General features: G+C 40.9%; 1 protein-coding gene across 4 annotated transcripts in view; it reads left to right on the top strand.

The window, feature by feature from the left end:
* Window positions 1-17,426, top strand: part of LOC121883564 (acid-sensing ion channel 2) — a 409,332-nt gene extending 391,906 nt beyond the window's left edge. For all 4 annotated transcript variants that reach the window (XM_042391878.1, XM_042391875.1, XM_042391877.1 and 1 more), the window contains 8 exons: window positions 2,000-2,127; window positions 5,174-5,324; window positions 5,687-5,743; window positions 11,108-11,261; window positions 12,409-12,500; window positions 13,753-13,832; window positions 14,479-14,547; window positions 15,345-17,426. In XM_042391878.1, coding sequence (XP_042247812.1) covers window positions 2,000-2,127; window positions 5,174-5,324; window positions 5,687-5,743; window positions 11,108-11,261; window positions 12,409-12,500; window positions 13,753-13,832; window positions 14,479-14,547; window positions 15,345-15,446 — 833 coding nt within the window. In that variant the 3' untranslated portion in view covers window positions 15,447-17,426. The remainder of the gene's footprint in view (window positions 1-1,999; window positions 2,128-5,173; window positions 5,325-5,686; window positions 5,744-11,107; window positions 11,262-12,408; window positions 12,501-13,752; window positions 13,833-14,478; window positions 14,548-15,344) is intronic.
* Window positions 17,427-17,741: the final 315 nt, after the last annotated feature.

The raw sequence follows: 17,741 nt of genomic DNA, 5'->3' as shown, positions 1-17,741 counted from the left end.
CACATTCTTGAATATCATATGCTTTCCTATAACATGCTATATTATTATATTAACAATAAATTATGGCAAAATCATGTGACAAAGTGTCATTGAATGGCAGTGGGATTAAGTCAACCAACTATAAATAAGAGACGACCCTGTTCACATAGTTTGTACTTGTGGCCTGAGGCTGTTTTTCATGCTTTGGGTCCCTTAGTTCCAATTAAAGGAAATGTTAAAGCTTCACCATGCAGTAATATTTAAAGGATAGCGCCTTTCCAACATTTGCAGCAACAGTTTGTGTTTGTCGCTTTCCATTTTCGACATGACAATGCCCCTGTGCATAATGCGAGGCATAGAAATAATTGGTTTTCCAAGTTTGATGTGGAAGAACTTGACCGGCCTGCACAAAAGCCCTGACCTCAACCCCCATCCAACACCTTCGGGATGAACTGCAACACTGACTGCGGGACATCGGTGGCCAATCTCACTAATGTCCTTCTCGCTGAATAGGAGCAAATCTCTGCAGTCAGGGTCCAACATCTGGTGGAAAAGCCCTCCCAGAAGGTGGAGGCACAACAGTGACATGACATATGGGTGTAATTTTTGATTGTCCACTTAAAGGCACCCTGTGGAGTTTCTGACCTCTAGTAACATTAGTTAATAGTTTCATTTGTCTCATGCACCTGCACAAGGATGCAAACACATGTGCATGTGCACCTGGGTGATGGCGATACACGTTCCTGCCAATTGTTTCACATTATTCTACTGATGTACAGGTGGCTGCAATGTGCCAAGAAATGCAGCAATGTGCCAACGAAGGAAGGGAAGAGGAAGACTGCAAGCTAGTAAACACGGATGTAAACAACGCAGGATTTAAAATACTTAAAAAATCAGCTTTGCAAATGTTTTATGAGGAAGGAAAAGCATATAACACATTTGTTATACCTCAAGGATGCACACAACACTCACAAAAGTCACCATGGCTCCTTTTTTTGTTATAAATACACAGGCAGATAATGGCTTCATAATGGTACAATGAACATGTTAAAAAGGACAAGTCCCTGAGCTGGACAGTGCTGAATAAGACATAAATGATAGGCCAAAGACTTGACAACCTCATAACAGCACAAGACCTTCATTAATACACAGGACATGTTACTAAAATGTAAAGGACAGAACAGACGCTGCATAGAATAGGACACAACATGATTAATTCCCCTCTTTTATGCCCTATCTTCTCCTTTTTACACACACAACCTAAAAAAAGTATGTTTCAACCCTTCTATCCCTCTTCTATTTTTTTTTTTCATGTGAATTCATCCAAGCTGTTGCCTTATCAGTTGCTGTAGATGTTTGATTGATGACTGTGTCCTAGTGGGTTTATACTGCTGTGTATGTGTGTGTGTATATCTTGTGAGGCTGAAAGGTTACGATGTCTTGGTTCCAAAGTACCCTGAAGTGTCTGGCTGATCAGGTGGCCTGGGGAAGCCTTGAATGTCCGAGAGCACACTAGTGAATGTGAGGACATGGAGAGAGAACGTTATCGATTTCTACAAAGACTGCTCTCTCTTTTCCCATAAATGTAATGTCTCTCTTCGCCCTTGCCCACGCACCTGTGTGTGTGTGTGTGTGTGTGCATATGAGTGCTCTGAATGGCAGGATAAAGGTCCTTGGAGTCAGCAACGAGCCTTTCTCACTACCTGTACTTGATGTCAAGACAAATCAAATAGCACATCTAAGAAATTGTGTGCTATAATAAAGACTTCTTAAAAGCAATCCTTGAGCCAGAAGCCCCAGGTGCTGAGAGGTTTCAAACATGAATTTCAGTTTCTGACTCTGTGTACCAGCATCTGCTGAGTGTAAATAGCTTTTTTTGTTCCTCTGTTCCATAAGCAGTTCATATGAACCAGTCAAAAAGCCAAAGACATATTTTTCTTTTCTTTTTTTTGCACATTTCTTCTTGTTTATTGACTGAATAAATCAGCTAACGGGATCTTTCCATCTGTCTTCTTTCCAGAGGATACAGCCTTCGAGGCAGGTGTGCGGGTGCAGATCCACAGCCAGGTGGAGCCCCCGTTCGTTCACGAGCTGGGCTTTGGCGTGGCCCCTGGCTTCCAGACTTTTGTAGCCACACAGGAGCAGAGGGTAGGTGACCCTGTCTGATACACGGTTAATAGCTTTTTATAATCATTTCTCTTCCTTGTGCTGTTTTTCACCACTAATCCTCACGTTCGGCTTATCGCTCAAGAGATAAAAAAAAAAAAAAAAAAATCTGTGATAAATAACTTGCCATAACAGGCATGATGGGATTGTGTGCATGTATGCGTGTCTCAATACCCTCTGGACCCTCAATTGGCCTCTGTGGTCTCTTGGTGATTGTTGACTGACAAATGATAACTTCCCTCTCTGTCAGTGGCTTTGACCTTGCTGATAGAGAGGTGCTTCACTCTAACTCAGCCCCACTCAATCACACTGAAGCTTTGTTCCATCACACAAGGCTGATATTAAAGGCTGCAGGTCTCACAAATATACACAGCTGAACATTTTTGATGTAAATAGCCTTTTTTTCTCTGTCACTGGAGGTTTCCACTTCACACGGTGGTTTTTTCTTTTCCATCCTGAGCAAGCTACAGGAAAATGTGTTTCTAAACTGCCGAGCTGAGTGTCCCTATGTTTTGACTCCTCTCAGCTGTGTCATTTTGCTAAGGTTATTAATTCTGCGGTTGCTTATGTCTCTATTTTCTTTCTGTCTACCTCTTTCTGTTTTTCTGCCTCCAAGTTAATTTTTGGGAGAGGTATTGTCTGGCTCACCAGTCCTTGTCCTTGTCTGAGGAGACAGATTTCTGTCAAGATTAATTATTGCCCTCTATTTTTTTTTTTTTTTTTTTAGATGTCCTCTGGCATAACAATTGCATTTCCTTTCCTTTGGCAACTCTGGCTTTCAGTGAGGGTGAATGAAATAGCAGATAATATAACACAGATATTGAGGAGTTCAGTTTTAATTCAACACAGTTTAGGTGAAATCTCGCCTCACGACAGCTTGATGTGGTGCTGCGATACAGAGAGTCGCCTCAGCGGCAGCCAGGGAGGAGCAGAGTGAGATCTAGAGATGTGGTTAGGCCTCCTGGGTAATGAGCCTCCAGGGTTTCAGTCTCTGCTCATCTGTCAGCCCACTTCTGTGACTGGCAGGGCGAAGACAGACCCTCCTCTGCTTGCCTGCTGTGAAAACACTGCCCCTCTCCACAAGCACGCACAGCGGGAAAGACTGTAAATTTAGCACCAGCTAATTAATGCAGAGTTGCACTTTGTGTAAAGTCTGAGAAAACCCTCTTACTGTGAGAAGCTCCCACCTGTCTCTTCAAGATTCTTCTTCTGCAGAAAACCTGAGGGCACTTTCAAACATGTCCAAAAACAATCACGATAATGATGATTGGGTAGAGTATCTGGGGCAGAGATTCGAGATGGGGCCTTGTGGAGAGTGATAAAAAAAAAACTGGTGATTATCGGATCTTTATAATGGATACCAATCAGTCTGCCTGTGAAAATGACCTTGACAAAGAGTTTAAATGAACTAATTTTGGCTAATAATATCAGGCCTAGATCAAAGATGCTTCATCAAGTATGTAAGGCACAAAACTCCAAAGCCTGTGGTAAAGGCTGAATGAGTCCTCAAGCGTAGGCAGACAATTTTAGATTTAAGCTCTCCAGACATAGAAATTGCCTCTCTGTGGGCTTTTTTGACTGAAGCTAAAAGACAGGGTGCTCCCTTGGTTACTTGGAAAGTCATTCTTCCCAAGGAAAAAAAACTCTCCATTATACCATTATTCCTTTACTGCTTCTTGATTCAAGCTCAGGGTCTTTGTATTTCAGTATAGCTCTGTGCTGTCAGGAAAAAAAAAAAAAAACCCACAGCAGAGGGCATTTTTTTGAAATTTGTGATTTCATGTTGAGGTCCAGCCTGCAGTCAGAAGTCTCAGTCTCAGCTCACCCAACCAATGCAAAAACAATGACCTTATTAAAGCACCAACTTGTTCTTAAATCCAACTTTTTGAACAATGTCCCTTACTGACCAAATTATAAAGCCTAATTAAAGCATTGTTGCGGTATAATGGGAATGAAATATTGATTAATAAAACACTGAGTGGGGCACAGGCCTCAGCTCTTATTAGATAGACCATAATCAGGTCAGCAGGTCCCAACACAGTGAAAAGTGATATTGAGCACCTCGGATTATCTGATTACGGAGAAATAATCAGATCTGGAATCAGCCACAGTTGACTCTAATTAGGCCAGAAGAGAAGATTAGCTGAGGTGTGAAGGTGATTTTAAAGGTTAAGGATTGCTGAAGAGCACCTTTCTTAAGTCCCTAATAAAATTAATAGCGTCAAGATGCCGGTATTTATTGCTTGCGCTTGCTGCTGGCATCAGGGAGGGCATGTTTAATTATCACAGGAGACATTATAGCCTTGCCCAGAAATGGCCAGAGGCTTTTGGGACTCTCAAATATTCAGCATACTTGATTGCTGTTTGGATTGTGTTTGAATTTATTGTCCCGAGTGTCGGTGATAGTGATTGCATCCGTAGACCTACAGCATCAAACTCTTTCGAAAGCATAGATAACAACATCGCTCGATAGGAGGGGTACGGTATCAAATTCTGTCAGTACTAACAAGTAAACCGTTGCCAAATTTCACCTGGCAGGATATTGTGTTATGCCTCATCCAAAAAAATTGCTCTTTTGGCAGAGAGAGCTGCCTCGCTCGGGATGCATTGTGATGACAACGTAGGGAACTGGGGAACAGAGTGGGTGATAGATACTGAGTGCGTGGCAAGTGCGCTCTGCTTATGTTGTAGAGCAGATGGGCCTTCACACTGCTCGGCCCGGCATCCCTCGTTCCTCATCTGCTGTCCCAGTCTTCAGAGCGGCAGGAGCATTAGGAGAACATTTGGAGTTTTTGTGCTCCCGTAGCTGGGTGTTATGGGATTTTTTCCAACAGAGTCTGGCTATCTGTTGAATTGTTTTCTGCACCGCCTGGTACACTGGCTGCGTTTCAAGGACTAAGGAACGCATTTCTGAGAGCTGCTGTCCACATTTTGGATTTAATACATATACTCTCTATGTATTTATTATATTTTGTAGTTATCCATCTTGCTTCCCCGCTAACCTGAAATCTCCTCTTTCATTTTCTAGCTGACCTACCTGCCTCCCCCGTGGGGAGAGTGCGAGTCGAAGGCTCTGGAGTCTGGCTTCTTCCAGGTCTACAGCGTAACCGCTTGTAGGATTGACTGTGAAACACGTTACATCGTTGAGAACTGCAACTGCAGGATGGTGCACATGCCAGGTAAGCACCACCGCTGCTGTACTAACTTCAGAAAAAAAAAGAACATCCTGACATTGTGGGTGGTGTATTGAGCATGTATTCATCAACAGGAGTTTTCAGCAAGGTTGCAGTGTTTTATGTGAGATTAAACGGCATTGAGAAGGCTCATATTGATATGACAAGTCAATACTGGATTAGGTGTCGGCATTTAAAAAAGCCTTGGGATTATGTGCCTGGCAGGAAAAAGGTGCTGCGCCTCACATTTGTTTCTAGATTCATCCAACTGATTCCACTTTGTTTGGAGAGTCTTCCAAGGACTTAATGTTTAAACTCTAACATTGACTGAATTCTTCTTATTAAGTTTTCATTCATATTCTTCCTAGGTGATGCTTCATACTGTACGCCTGAGCAGTACAAAGACTGCGCTGAGCCTGCCCTTGGTAAGTCCACATATACACACAACCTCACAAAGACGAAACTCACATACTGTACGCTGGTTTACATATCATTATTTGCCTCGGCGAGGATTAGGATAATTTTTTTCCTCCTGTTGATACAGAGCTTTAACGCTAAACCTGCTTTAAAGATCAACGAGCAACATCGGAGAGAATTTAAACCTTGAGACGGCTCGACTTAAGAGCAGTTACAGTTTATCATCGTAAATGCCAAAACACTGATGAAAGAAAAGAAAAAAACTCAGAAATGAGTGACAGCCTCCGCCATACTGTACGTCCTCTCTGTCTGTAATTGGACCTCATTTAGAAAGGGAATTGTACAGTCAAGGAATAACTCGGCACGTAGGCACGGCACTGTTCTACTAATAAGGCTACAGGAGTGCTCTTTTTATGGTGGAAAGTGTGTGTGTCACTACTTTCTGGTTAATCAAGAGAACAGGAGTCATCTTAATATTCCCCCTTGTGTGAAGGCCTCATCAAGTAAATAACCAACGTCAGAGCGGATCGAGGCTGCAGTATTACAGTTCAATTTAATGGATGGATAGTCAGATTGATAATGTGTCATATTTCCTGCGTTGATGTAAATTATACAACCATGTAAAAGGTTTCTGGCAGCCTTGGCTCATTCCTTCAAATTCAAAATTTTATATTAACTTTGTCAGTTTTATTAAATGTTCCTCATCTAGCTGTTTTAAGATATTGATCTGATTTTCGTGGTTTTGACTTTTTATGAATTTGCCCTGATACATAAGTGTAATATTTTACTTTTGCCATGGCCGTGCACTTGAGAGAGGCTCATGAAAGTCAGATGAGACGGTTTCTCTCTGATTTTATCTAAATTAAATTCCTTGGAAAGTGTTTAAAAGTCTAGGTTTTAGCCTTACAAAGCAGCGGGATCATAAAGAGGTGTTTTCTCATTCGTTTCCATCCTATTAAGGATCACGAGGACAGCCGGAGCCTATCCCAGAATGCATTGGGTGAAAGGTATGATCCACCCTTGGGCAGGTCGCTGGTCTACTGTATTAGGGCTTACATACACATACACACTTACATTTACTCCTAAAGGGAGCACTGCGTTTCCTCCCTATTAGTCTGGATAGTCCACAGACTTGGCTGTAAAGAGTTTTAAAGGAACAGTCCGTATAAAAACTATTGACAACATTTCCTGTGGATTATCAAGAGCAAAAAGGACATTTTTACTGGAAAGATGCATTGCTGTTGATTTTTAAATTCTGTGAGCACCACATAGATCAAAGGTCTTCAAGCGCCCACTCAGTAAACAAGACCCGGGACCTCAGTCAGACAATACAGGTCAAGCAAGGTCCTGTTGTATTATGGTTCTCTAGTCTGTATGTCAATAGGTCTTGTAACCCGAGCAGATCTGAGCAAACATTCTATCAGCTCTGATCCAGTATTGCACCATAACAATTGCCGGGGAAATTATTTTTTTGTGTGTGTGTGCGAGGCAGAAAGTGTGAACATTTTGGAAGATTATTTTCACTCCAAAACTTTGAACCCATGAAGGGAAGACCTCTACCACATTGAATTGTATAAAGGCAGAAATCTCAAAACATCATTAGCACTTCATGGACCCACACCTTAAGTGTTTATTTATCCTCTCTGGTGTCATAAGAGTTCACAAAGAAATCATTGACTATAAAAATCAGGAGTCAAAACTGCAGCCGGACCTTGTTTTTCATAAATAGTGACAAAAAAAATAGCTTCTTGTGTGGTCGTGTCATGAGTTTCACTCACTTTTTATTGGGTAACTACTAAAATAAACAACATATTCACAACATAAGCTCAACGCTCTTCCGTTGTAACCGTGTCTTTAATTTATTCACACTTACAGTAAGCGGTGACGCACATACACGTTATCACAGAAATAACCGTCGACCAGCAGGAGTCACAGAAACATCAGTAAAACCTTCTTTCCTCCCACACCAGCATTCGCTCAGCCCCTACCTCTCCCACCTAAAGGAAAATTTATTTCTGGAGAGCCAGAAGAATGTAGCCAAGGGCAACAAAACTTTCAGGCAATCAGCATCAAGGCTGTAAACTCCCACACCATAAGAGCATTCATTGTAAGTCACCAATGTGTCATTAACATGCACTCGAAACCACAAGTTTCGAAAAATATTTTCAGTGTCGACTCCTAAAACCTGAGTGAGATGGCTTTGGTGCTTATTCCAGGCAGCTCCTTCTCCTCTCTTTTTCTGTAATTGGCTTCATTTTTGGAACAGTGAGACTTTCACAATCCCTACACACGCACACACACACACACACACACACACACACACTCAGCCTGGATCATTGAATGCAAATGAATCCTAGTTTAAACTCAGTGCCAATTTGCTATACCCATCAGAGAAGATTTCAGACGGTAAAGTTTGATTGGCTTTTTCCTCTCTCTATAACTGTGTCACTCAAGTTTTGGAGTCGGCACCGAAAAATATTTTTTAATAGGAGACAGCTGCATCTGTTTGTGAACAACTTGCTTATCTCTTCATTTGATTTTGAGGAAACTCAGACAGCTTATAATTACGCATCCAGACAGAGAGAAAACACAATTATTTTCAGTGTCTGTTATAGGTGCTGAACTCGAAATCCATCCTGCCAAAACTGTCTTAAATAAGTGGTTATATCAGTTGTCTTCCTGTCAAAAAGATATTTATTTACACTTTTTTACACAGTTATTATTAACAACTAGTTTTGCATTAACATTTAATACAATAAAAACTTTCCAGGACCAAATGTAATGAGATAATTCGGTCTTTTAGCTTTAAATGTGTGTGAGAGGAAAAAGTGCAGGCGGTGGATAAAGGTGCGAGGGCTTAGAGAAAGAAATCAATCATTTGAATGCACGAGGCCTTGCTCCCGTGTATCCAATAACGTCTCATTTGAATAAAAATGGGAGACCACTGAGAGGCCATATTGAATTTCCTCTCTCAATTACGTGACTGTGTGGCCCCGCCGGCTATTAGTGCACCGTGGGGGATAGCTGCCTCGTGCTCTGTGATCTGCGGGTCTGCCACAGAGTTGTCTCAGTGAGAAATAAGGCTGATAACATTAACTTCTCCTTTCAGAGAATAAGGGTTGGGATGCATGGGGAGATTTAAAATCCCAAAAAGCTTTTTAAGTCCAAAATCGAGAAGTTTTTTGGTAGTGAGAAACTACTTCGGTAATCTCTGGTGAAATTCAGTGCATTTAAACTTTGGAACTTCAAAAATTAAGACTTCAGCTTAAGAAAGTTATTTGTGAGGAATGTGAGCGGCCTCGGCGCCAGAGTAGCTTTTGATGGAGCTATATTTGAAAAGCTTGTGTCGCTTAACATTACCATCACCGCGAGAGAGTTGGTGTTATGTAGGAGGCTGTGGGCTTAACGCAAAATCATCCAGAGCATTCAAGATTTAAGTGTAACTGACGAGGCGGAGCCCTGAATAGAGTCTGGCATTTCTGCATCAGGACATTGTCTCTGTCAGGCTGTTTCACAAACGCTGCTGGAGGGTGTTTAATGCTTTACATTCTCTCTCCTCCTTTGACATTGACAGTGACATTGTTTTATGCTGTTGTTCAGTCTTTTATGGAGTACACACATTTACAGGACTCAAGACGCAGCAGTATGAATGGGCCACGTGTGAAATCGTGCGTGTTATTTGTATGCAGAGAGGTATGATACAGTGTGAGCGACTTCTCTTTTTAGTCACACTAAAGAGACGGCAGATGCATTTTCCTTACTCTCAGAAGATGTATAAAACCCACACTCTAGCTTGAGAGCAATAAGCTTTATTGTTTATCACCAGTGAAAGTAAGTGACACATACAGTTGACACTAACATACTACAAAGATGGAGCTAATTAAAACTAATTAGCTGTGGTGGTGTATCTTGAACCGTTATCACAGCTTAACATGTTGTTGTTTCAGATTAGTATGGTTTTAGTTCACAACGGCCTTGTTGAGATACAAAAAAAGAAAGGAAAAAAATTATGAAATGAATATTTATATTAAGCAACTCATCATTATTTTAATTGTGGATTAACCTGTTGATCATTTCTCCAATAGACATTTAGTCTACAAAATGTCAGAAAGTCCAAAAAAAAAAAATTTTTTTAAATGGCTGATGCTTATTATTATTCATTTTATTTACTTATGCACTAATAATGGCTCCCATGCACTGATAATGGCTGTATGGATGATGGACACATGGACACATGGACACATGATGGAAGGTCAAAAATCACGAACGGACCCTTAACATTGCTTCATTTACACCTGTATTAATGTAAATATTTGAAAAGCTGATTGTACTGTACGACTGCACTTGAGAAAAGGAAATAAAATAAGTTCAAAAAAAAAAAAAAAATGGCTGATGCGATTTCCCAGAGTCCAAGTGACATCCTGAAGTTTTTTTTTTTCTTTCCGAAACCCAAAAATATTCTGTTTACAATGAACCAGAGAAAAGCAGCAAATCCTCATGTTGGAGAAGTTGGAAGCAGCAAATATTTTGCATTTTTGCTTTGGAAAGTAAATCAAAATTGTTGTGGGCTAATTTCCTGTCAGTCGACTAATTGACTAATGAATCATTTCTATGGAGACTTGAAAAGTTCAAAAGCTTATACTGACTTCACAGTTACCTTGAAATATATTCAGTTCCTGTCTTATTCAAGACATCACTCTCATATTTTAAAATATCTTTATAGTAAGTCATGATGTTTCTCTATCATCTAAGATTCATTTTACCTGCTGACTTTATTAGACTTAGTCTTTTTTTCATTTCCTGTGCTTTTAATAACATGTCATTTGTGGTCTCACCAGTAAGTATTATTATTAAATTAATATACAGATTCTTTCATTTGTGCAGCAGGCTCTCCTGTTGATCATTTAATTGCATTTTATTATTTCACCAGCCTTTTATTTGAAGGTTTTTCAAATAAAAGGGAAGATATTTTGTTCGCCAGTTGGATATGACTTGTCGCAGGGATTAAGGCTTTAGTCAAACTTGAATATTGTAAGCAAAATATTCATAACCACACCAGGAATCCAAAGCGGCGGTATAATACTTGCGAGTCACAATGCCAGCAGGATATTTTTTACACTCTGCAGGTAGTTTTCTACCTTAGAGTTTCAGTATGTCTGTGAATATGTGTATGTTGTGTCCAGAGGAGCTCACGTTATAATTGGCGCTCACATACTGCAAAGATGAGGTTAATTAAAAGTAATTAGCTGTGGTGGGTATCTTGAACCATTAACCAATGTGAGCTATTATCACATTCTCTCCTGTGTTCATCATCTTCAACTCATCCTCCCACGTCCCCGTTCCATTTTCCCACCACCACTCCCCACGAGAAGCTAAACTGTCGGCTTTGGAGAGCAGTAACTGCATGTGCAGGACACCATGCAACATGACGCGCTACAACAAAGAGCTGTCCATGGTCAAAATCCCCAGCAAGACCTCAGCCCGCTACCTGCAGAAGAAGTTCAACAAGTCGGAGAAGTATATTACGTAAGTCTTGTTGTTTGCTCTGTTCTGACAACCAGCAGGCAGTGCAAGAGATACTAATGTATCTGATGTATTTATGGGTCTGCAGTTATGAAGTTTTAAACAGGTGAATGATACTTTTATGTAATGGTATTGCTTATGATGTTAGGATGATGCATAAAATTCCTCAAGTGCTAGTACAGTAGAATTTACTGTACTTTAAACCTATACATTGACACAATCAATGGGCCCAATTAATGAAATGCACAGATTTGATCTTCATTAATAGATTATTTTTTGGGGATTCATCAGTGTTTTATTTTTTCCAAAATGTACCTAGGTAAAAATGATTGGCTGTTATCTTGTTCTCATTAAATCCTTATTATGGTTGTTGTGTGTCATAGTTCATGAAATACCAAAAAAACACAACTGATGGAAGGAAAATACCAGAAAATATTCAGATCACTACAGTGCTTGTTAAGAACAATCTTGACTCACAAAGATGTGCATTTTAAGACAAGCATATGAGTAAATGGTAAATTTATCATTGAGATAAAAACAAATCAGTGGCCTGCACACATTTCATAAATCAGATGTAGGGTTTTCTCCTTTTTTCTTAATTTGTTTTTACAGAAAATGAGAAACCATTCACTAATGACACCCAGTGAGTTAAATTGATCTCTCTCTTTTTTTTTTTTTACCATATTCAGACATCATCCTTACACTAAGGCAGGCAAACACATCATTATTTACATTCACACCAACCAACAATTTAGAGTCTCCAGTTTAACTGCTGAGCATCCACAGGAAACTAATATATGAAAAAGAGAAAAAGGGAAAAAAGCAAGCAAACTCCATGCAAATATGACCTAGGTAAAATCAAGCTTTCCCTTCAGATAACATTACGAACCACCGAGCTTCTTTGCTGCCCACATTTTTATCTTTTTTTTCCCTTGCAAATATTGGTTTTAAAGGCCTGGGTATCTTTGACTGGCTGTGAAAAGCCGAGCCACTGCAATGAGCATGTCCTCCTCCCACGCAGTGATGGTGTTTCTGTGGTTGTACAGCTCTGTTGGAAATGGATAAACTGTTGATGATTGTGTTGCTTGCCAAGTGAGCACCTGATGCTGTGGGATTCATTCGGCCAAAAGTCTCATTTTACCTTTTTCAGAGACAACATCCTGGTGTTGGACGTGTTCTTTGAAGCTCTGAACTATGAGACCATCGAGCAGAAGAAAGCCTATGAGGTGGCAGGCTTGCTGGGTAGGTTTACTCTTATTTTACAGGCCTGAATCTAGTCTCCATCAGCTATGCTTTTTCTAGGGATGTGCAGAAAGCCCAGTATTTGTATCTGTATTTGTTGAGGCAGCAAATTATTTGTATTTGTATTTGAATAAAAGTGGAAATAGGTGTAACAATTCCCACTCCAAGTCTTGAACCCTGGACTTCCTGACCACAGACAACTGTACCGACCAGTCAGCCATAGCTCAGCTCCACCAGACTTACAGACCTACAGCTATTTATACATCCTTGACACAGAGATAGACAGCACAGCGGAACAGAGGAGAAAGATGGAGACACCTCGCTATGACATGGTTTGTTTTTTTTCCTCCCAAAAACAAACAGTTTTTAAAATATTCAGATTTGGCTCCACATGAAGCTGATGAAATGCTATGCAGCAAGATAAATTTGACAGTTCTTACAAGACAAACACCATCAATAAATGATATTAGCCTTTACATAAGCTCCAATTGAATATAAGGTTATTGCACTTGCTTGTTTTCATTTTTGAATGTGACTCTTTAAATTGCCTAACAAATATAGCCGAAGTACGGAGATTCGGGTCAGGATTGGATTGATTTTCTGCGTAAAGCTTTGGGCTCTAGCCAGAATTTGGGTTGGCTATTAAATGTATCGGGAAATGTCTCTTTTTCTTTCTGACTGTGCCAGTCGTCTGAGTCGCAAGTAGATATGCAGTGCCCATTGGGAAGAGGGAAAGAGACAGAGTGTAGCCACTGTGTTGCATTAGCCTTGCCAGCAACGATTAGTAATTGGATGAAATAGGGCAAAACTGTAGCTTCAGGTCTTGGGTTTGGCAGCACCAGCTGGGTCCAGACAGGTCAGGTCTTAAAAATAAATGTACTTGTCGGGTTCGAGGTGTTTCACATAAATGAAAATAGCAGATGATTTGGAGGCAGAGAACACCGTGACACAAAACTGAGTGACATTTTACAAGTCTGCTATTGCTATTTTCATATATAAGGACACCTTCAAGCAATTTTATTGTGCTCGTACTGTGGCCACTAACCAAAGGAAAACTAAGGAAGCTATGTTCATGCCAAGACTGTTGATCACATCTCGACCACACAGACCACAGTTGACCACATACAACTTTAACAAACATCTGCCAGCCGGTCGGAATCAAGTATTTTTCTTGGCCTTGGTGTAATGCTGTTTACAACTGAGCTTTTTTTCAGTCTTTCTCTCTACATATCTCGCTGTGTGTCCTCTACAGGTGACATTGGGGGTCAGATGGGTCTGTTCATTGGAGCCAGCATCCTCACCATCCTAGAGCTGTTCGACTATGCTTATGAGGTCAGTCTAAAGTCGCTGTTTTCACACTTGTTTTCTCATATGCCTGTTGAAACATCTAATAACGCATGCACACAACTCCTCTACAGGCTCTTGCAGTGTTTGTCGGTGCAATAAACCCTGATAGCTCTTGTTTTTCAGTGAGGAGCTAGAGCATTGACTGATTTCTGACAACAGAAACGGTATCACTGATACAAAAAGCAGATAAAGAAGTAAATTTACCCCGGACCTTACTGAGATGAAGGACTGTGTGATGGTACTTTTCCATTACCTTTGCTCCATTGTGAGCCTTAGAGCTTCTCATGCTGCTCTCAGTTGCACAGTGTTCTGAAAAGCACATAATAGTCTCCACATCCCCTAGGGTTTTGGAAATACACAGGAAAAGTAATTTTCAAGGTTGATTTTTTTTTTTCAATTTAATGGGCATAATGGAGTTATGGGTATCCAAAACCTTTATGTCACTAACATAAGCAGTTCCTAAGCAACTTTTATCAACCTTCAAGCTGAAATAATTTTGCCACCTTATTACTTTGTACCTTAAACTCCAATGTTCCTGTGCAATGCAGTCAGTAATTACAAGAAGAGCTCATGGAGATAGTCTGTTACAGACTGAATGACGTCTGTGTGACTTTTATTTCCTGACGCGCAGGTAGTCAAAGACAGACTACTGGATCTACTGAGCAGAGAGGAGGAGGAGGAGAGTCATGGAGAGGATGTGGTAAGAGCGGCCTTTAACCCTTCACTTGTCAATCTCCTTCACAGAGTGCTCTGTGTAAGTGGAGCGTGTAGATTGAGAGTAATTTCACTCCCTCTGATCATGCTTATCAAACCCTGCCCCATTCTTACCCCTCCACACAAGCATAGAGAGAGCACCCTAGCAACCGTAAGACTGTGTTCAGACTGACAGTACAACGGCAATTTGTGAGAAAAAGGCTTCGCTCTTTGCATTTTTTGACTGTTGTCGGCCGGTATGCAGCCTAATCCTAACCACCCCCTAACCCTTGCATACTTTTTTTACTCCCTGAGGACCAAAATAAAATCACTACATTTGAATCCCAGATATCAGTGGATTTGCATGCGCAGAGCTTAGACACACAAATTTTCGCTGTTGAACAAATGCAAACCAGCTCAAAAGCACTGACCTTTTGGGTAAGGCAGAGGGGAGGCAGAGACTCTAAAATCCAGGAAGCTACAATATCATATTAGCTGTGTCACACCATCCAATTTTATACAGCATTGCTCTGCCTGAGTATAAACTGTTACTTAAGAGTCCTGGTTTAGAGACAGAAATCAATGGTACAAATGCGTCTCTTGAATCAACCATGTTATTTTATTGTCCTGATAATGACCAAGCTGTTAGTATGTTAGTGGCTAAAGCTCGCCAACCACAGTAGCTTGTCTACCAGCCCCACATGTAGTCACCAAGAGAGCTAACACCACCTTATTTACTCTTATTTTGCTGTGCTACTTTCTGGTCTGACCTAGAACTGAGACTCTCTTAATCTTGCTTCCCAGAGTTCCTGTGACCCGGTGGCAAACCACTCTGAGTCCATCAGCCACACTGTGACAGTGCCCCTGCAGACTACGCTGGGCACCCTGGAGGAGATTGCCTGCTGAGGCCCTCCCTCCTTCCCCTCAGAGCCACACACACACCAAGAGGCTGCCTCCATTGGGTGGTGCTATGTCCTCTGTTTGGGCACCCTGCAGGACCTTTACAGGGGAGGGGAAGAGACAAGGACAAATACAAGGGTTGGTCTGAGGACAGCGCTGTGCTCTGTCACACCGCCCTGTCTGAGGCACTAATGGGGATTAAGGAGCTGTCGGCTGGACTTATCAGCCCTCTCTGTCACCCTGCACTGTACTGTAGTGGGAGGGCAGCCTCTGCTGTGCCAGACATGCATTGGGGTCTGTGTCTCCACATCCACACACACACAGAAATTCAGAGACTGGGTGGGGCAACTACCCAGAGGGGGGCTCATCCCTGTGCAGCATATCTATGTAACAAACACATTCATATGTCGCTCACTGCCAAAATGAACTGTACAAAATTGGTTTCAAACTGTCCAAACTGCATGCGTTGATCTATCTTGCTCTCTTTGCTGATGCATACGTTGGACTGCAGTGTTGCTTTACTGTACATGTGTGCCATTTGTCTCTCTATCTGCAGGACCGGCCCATGACAAGGGCCCAGGTGAGATATCAAACTTCGAATGTACAGATTGAACATATGGTTGTTTAAAATCATAGTTCAGATGTGACTAATCCATCTTTGAAAATCTATTCTAATGAGCGATTTATCAAAAAATGGGGGCTGGTGATGTGTGAGTATTACTGAGGGAAAAAAAAACAAAACACCTGAACTTTCTGTTTTGTTTACTGAAAACAGAGTGAAATCTTAAACATTTTGTAGGCCACATTTTGCTTTTTTTTTTTTTTTTTTTTCACCTGTCAGTTTCAGTTTAATCAGTTTACTAAAAGGCATGTTTACTATGTGACTCCCGGGGTGCTAAGCTGTTCTCGACAGACATCTTTAAAGGGATGTCATACTCTTACTGTTAATTTATGTGAATAAATGACTGGCTTCTAGTTGCTGCACCTCACCACAACACCCAGCTAAGTGAGGTGGAATCTGAATTTATTTGCCTGCCAGACAGCAAGCCGTGTACAAAACGCTCCAGTGAAAGAATATGCCCAGGGTGTTGTCAAACCATTATATTTCATTAACAGAATGGGGTGACATTTTGGACAGCTATACCATTTTATCAAAGATGTCATCATTTTGTCCTTCACCAAAAACAATAACCCTGGCTTGACTATTTTAAATAATTTTCATGATTATAAAAATGATTGCAAAAGTACCATGAGGACGGTTCAGCCAGAATTTTTTTTTTTTTTTTTTTTAGGATACAGGGTCTGCTGTATTATGGTGTAAATATCTGTGTTTTTTTTTCTCATAAAAACGGGTACCATGCAGACATGCCTGAAGCAGATCTAATTTAAAAGAACTTTGGTGAAACATCAACACCTGGTCCACAAGTGACTACATATTGGTCACATTTGTTTTGTAATATTACTCAAATTGCAGCTCTCCGTAGGTGAGAATGTCATGTAACAGGCAGTAGCATTTTGGGGTATTTGAATGTCAAGCGAGCACCTGGCATCTTTTTCAAAAACATCTGAATCTACAGTGTCCTCAGAAACAACAGTTGGCTTTACACCAAATGGTTGTGTTGAGACCATTTGGAAGATTTAGTGTATCTGAGTTTGCTATTTCTAGTCCATGATCATCCTAGCATGGTCTCTGTCATCATGGTAATGTACATTACAGGTAGGAATGAATTCAAGTGCTTTGTGAGACTGTTTGAATTATGATTTCCCATCTGTGCTTCAAACTGCCGTCGCTGTGTACTATCTCATGTTGTGGCTTCAGACGAACACAATCCTCAGTCGACCTGCAGGGGTGTGAGACAAAACGTGTCTAGCGACTCCTGGTGGCAACGACACTGGCTGTTTCTTCTCTCTACTTTGGCTTCAATCGCTATCGCAGGACAGCGTTTTCTCATTTTGTGATGCAGCATACAGTGTGTGTTTTTAATGTGAAACAATAAAATGAAAAAGTTGTTTTGCAGTGGTGGCGTCCTGTTGTAGCAAGGCTGAGCGATGCGAGTTTGTCTCGACAACAAGGCAATTCAAAGCTATACATAAGACATAAAAAGGCCTAATAAAAAGGCTGGTGATCTTCTATATTTATTTTATTGTTAAACAAATCTCATGTGCAGAGCCAAACCAACAATGAATTTATCCTTCTTACAAGTATCATGTGTGTATCCAAAGCCTGATATATCTTATTCCTTCCAAAAACTATTAAAATACATCAGCGAGCCACTCTGTCGCACAGGGTGACATATTCCT

Source organism: Thunnus maccoyii, chromosome 18 (assembly GCF_910596095.1).
Source record: "Thunnus maccoyii chromosome 18, fThuMac1.1, whole genome shotgun sequence".
Taxonomy (NCBI): domain Eukaryota; kingdom Metazoa; phylum Chordata; class Actinopteri; order Scombriformes; family Scombridae; genus Thunnus; species Thunnus maccoyii.
This window is presented reverse-complemented; position numbering and strand designations above follow the sequence as displayed.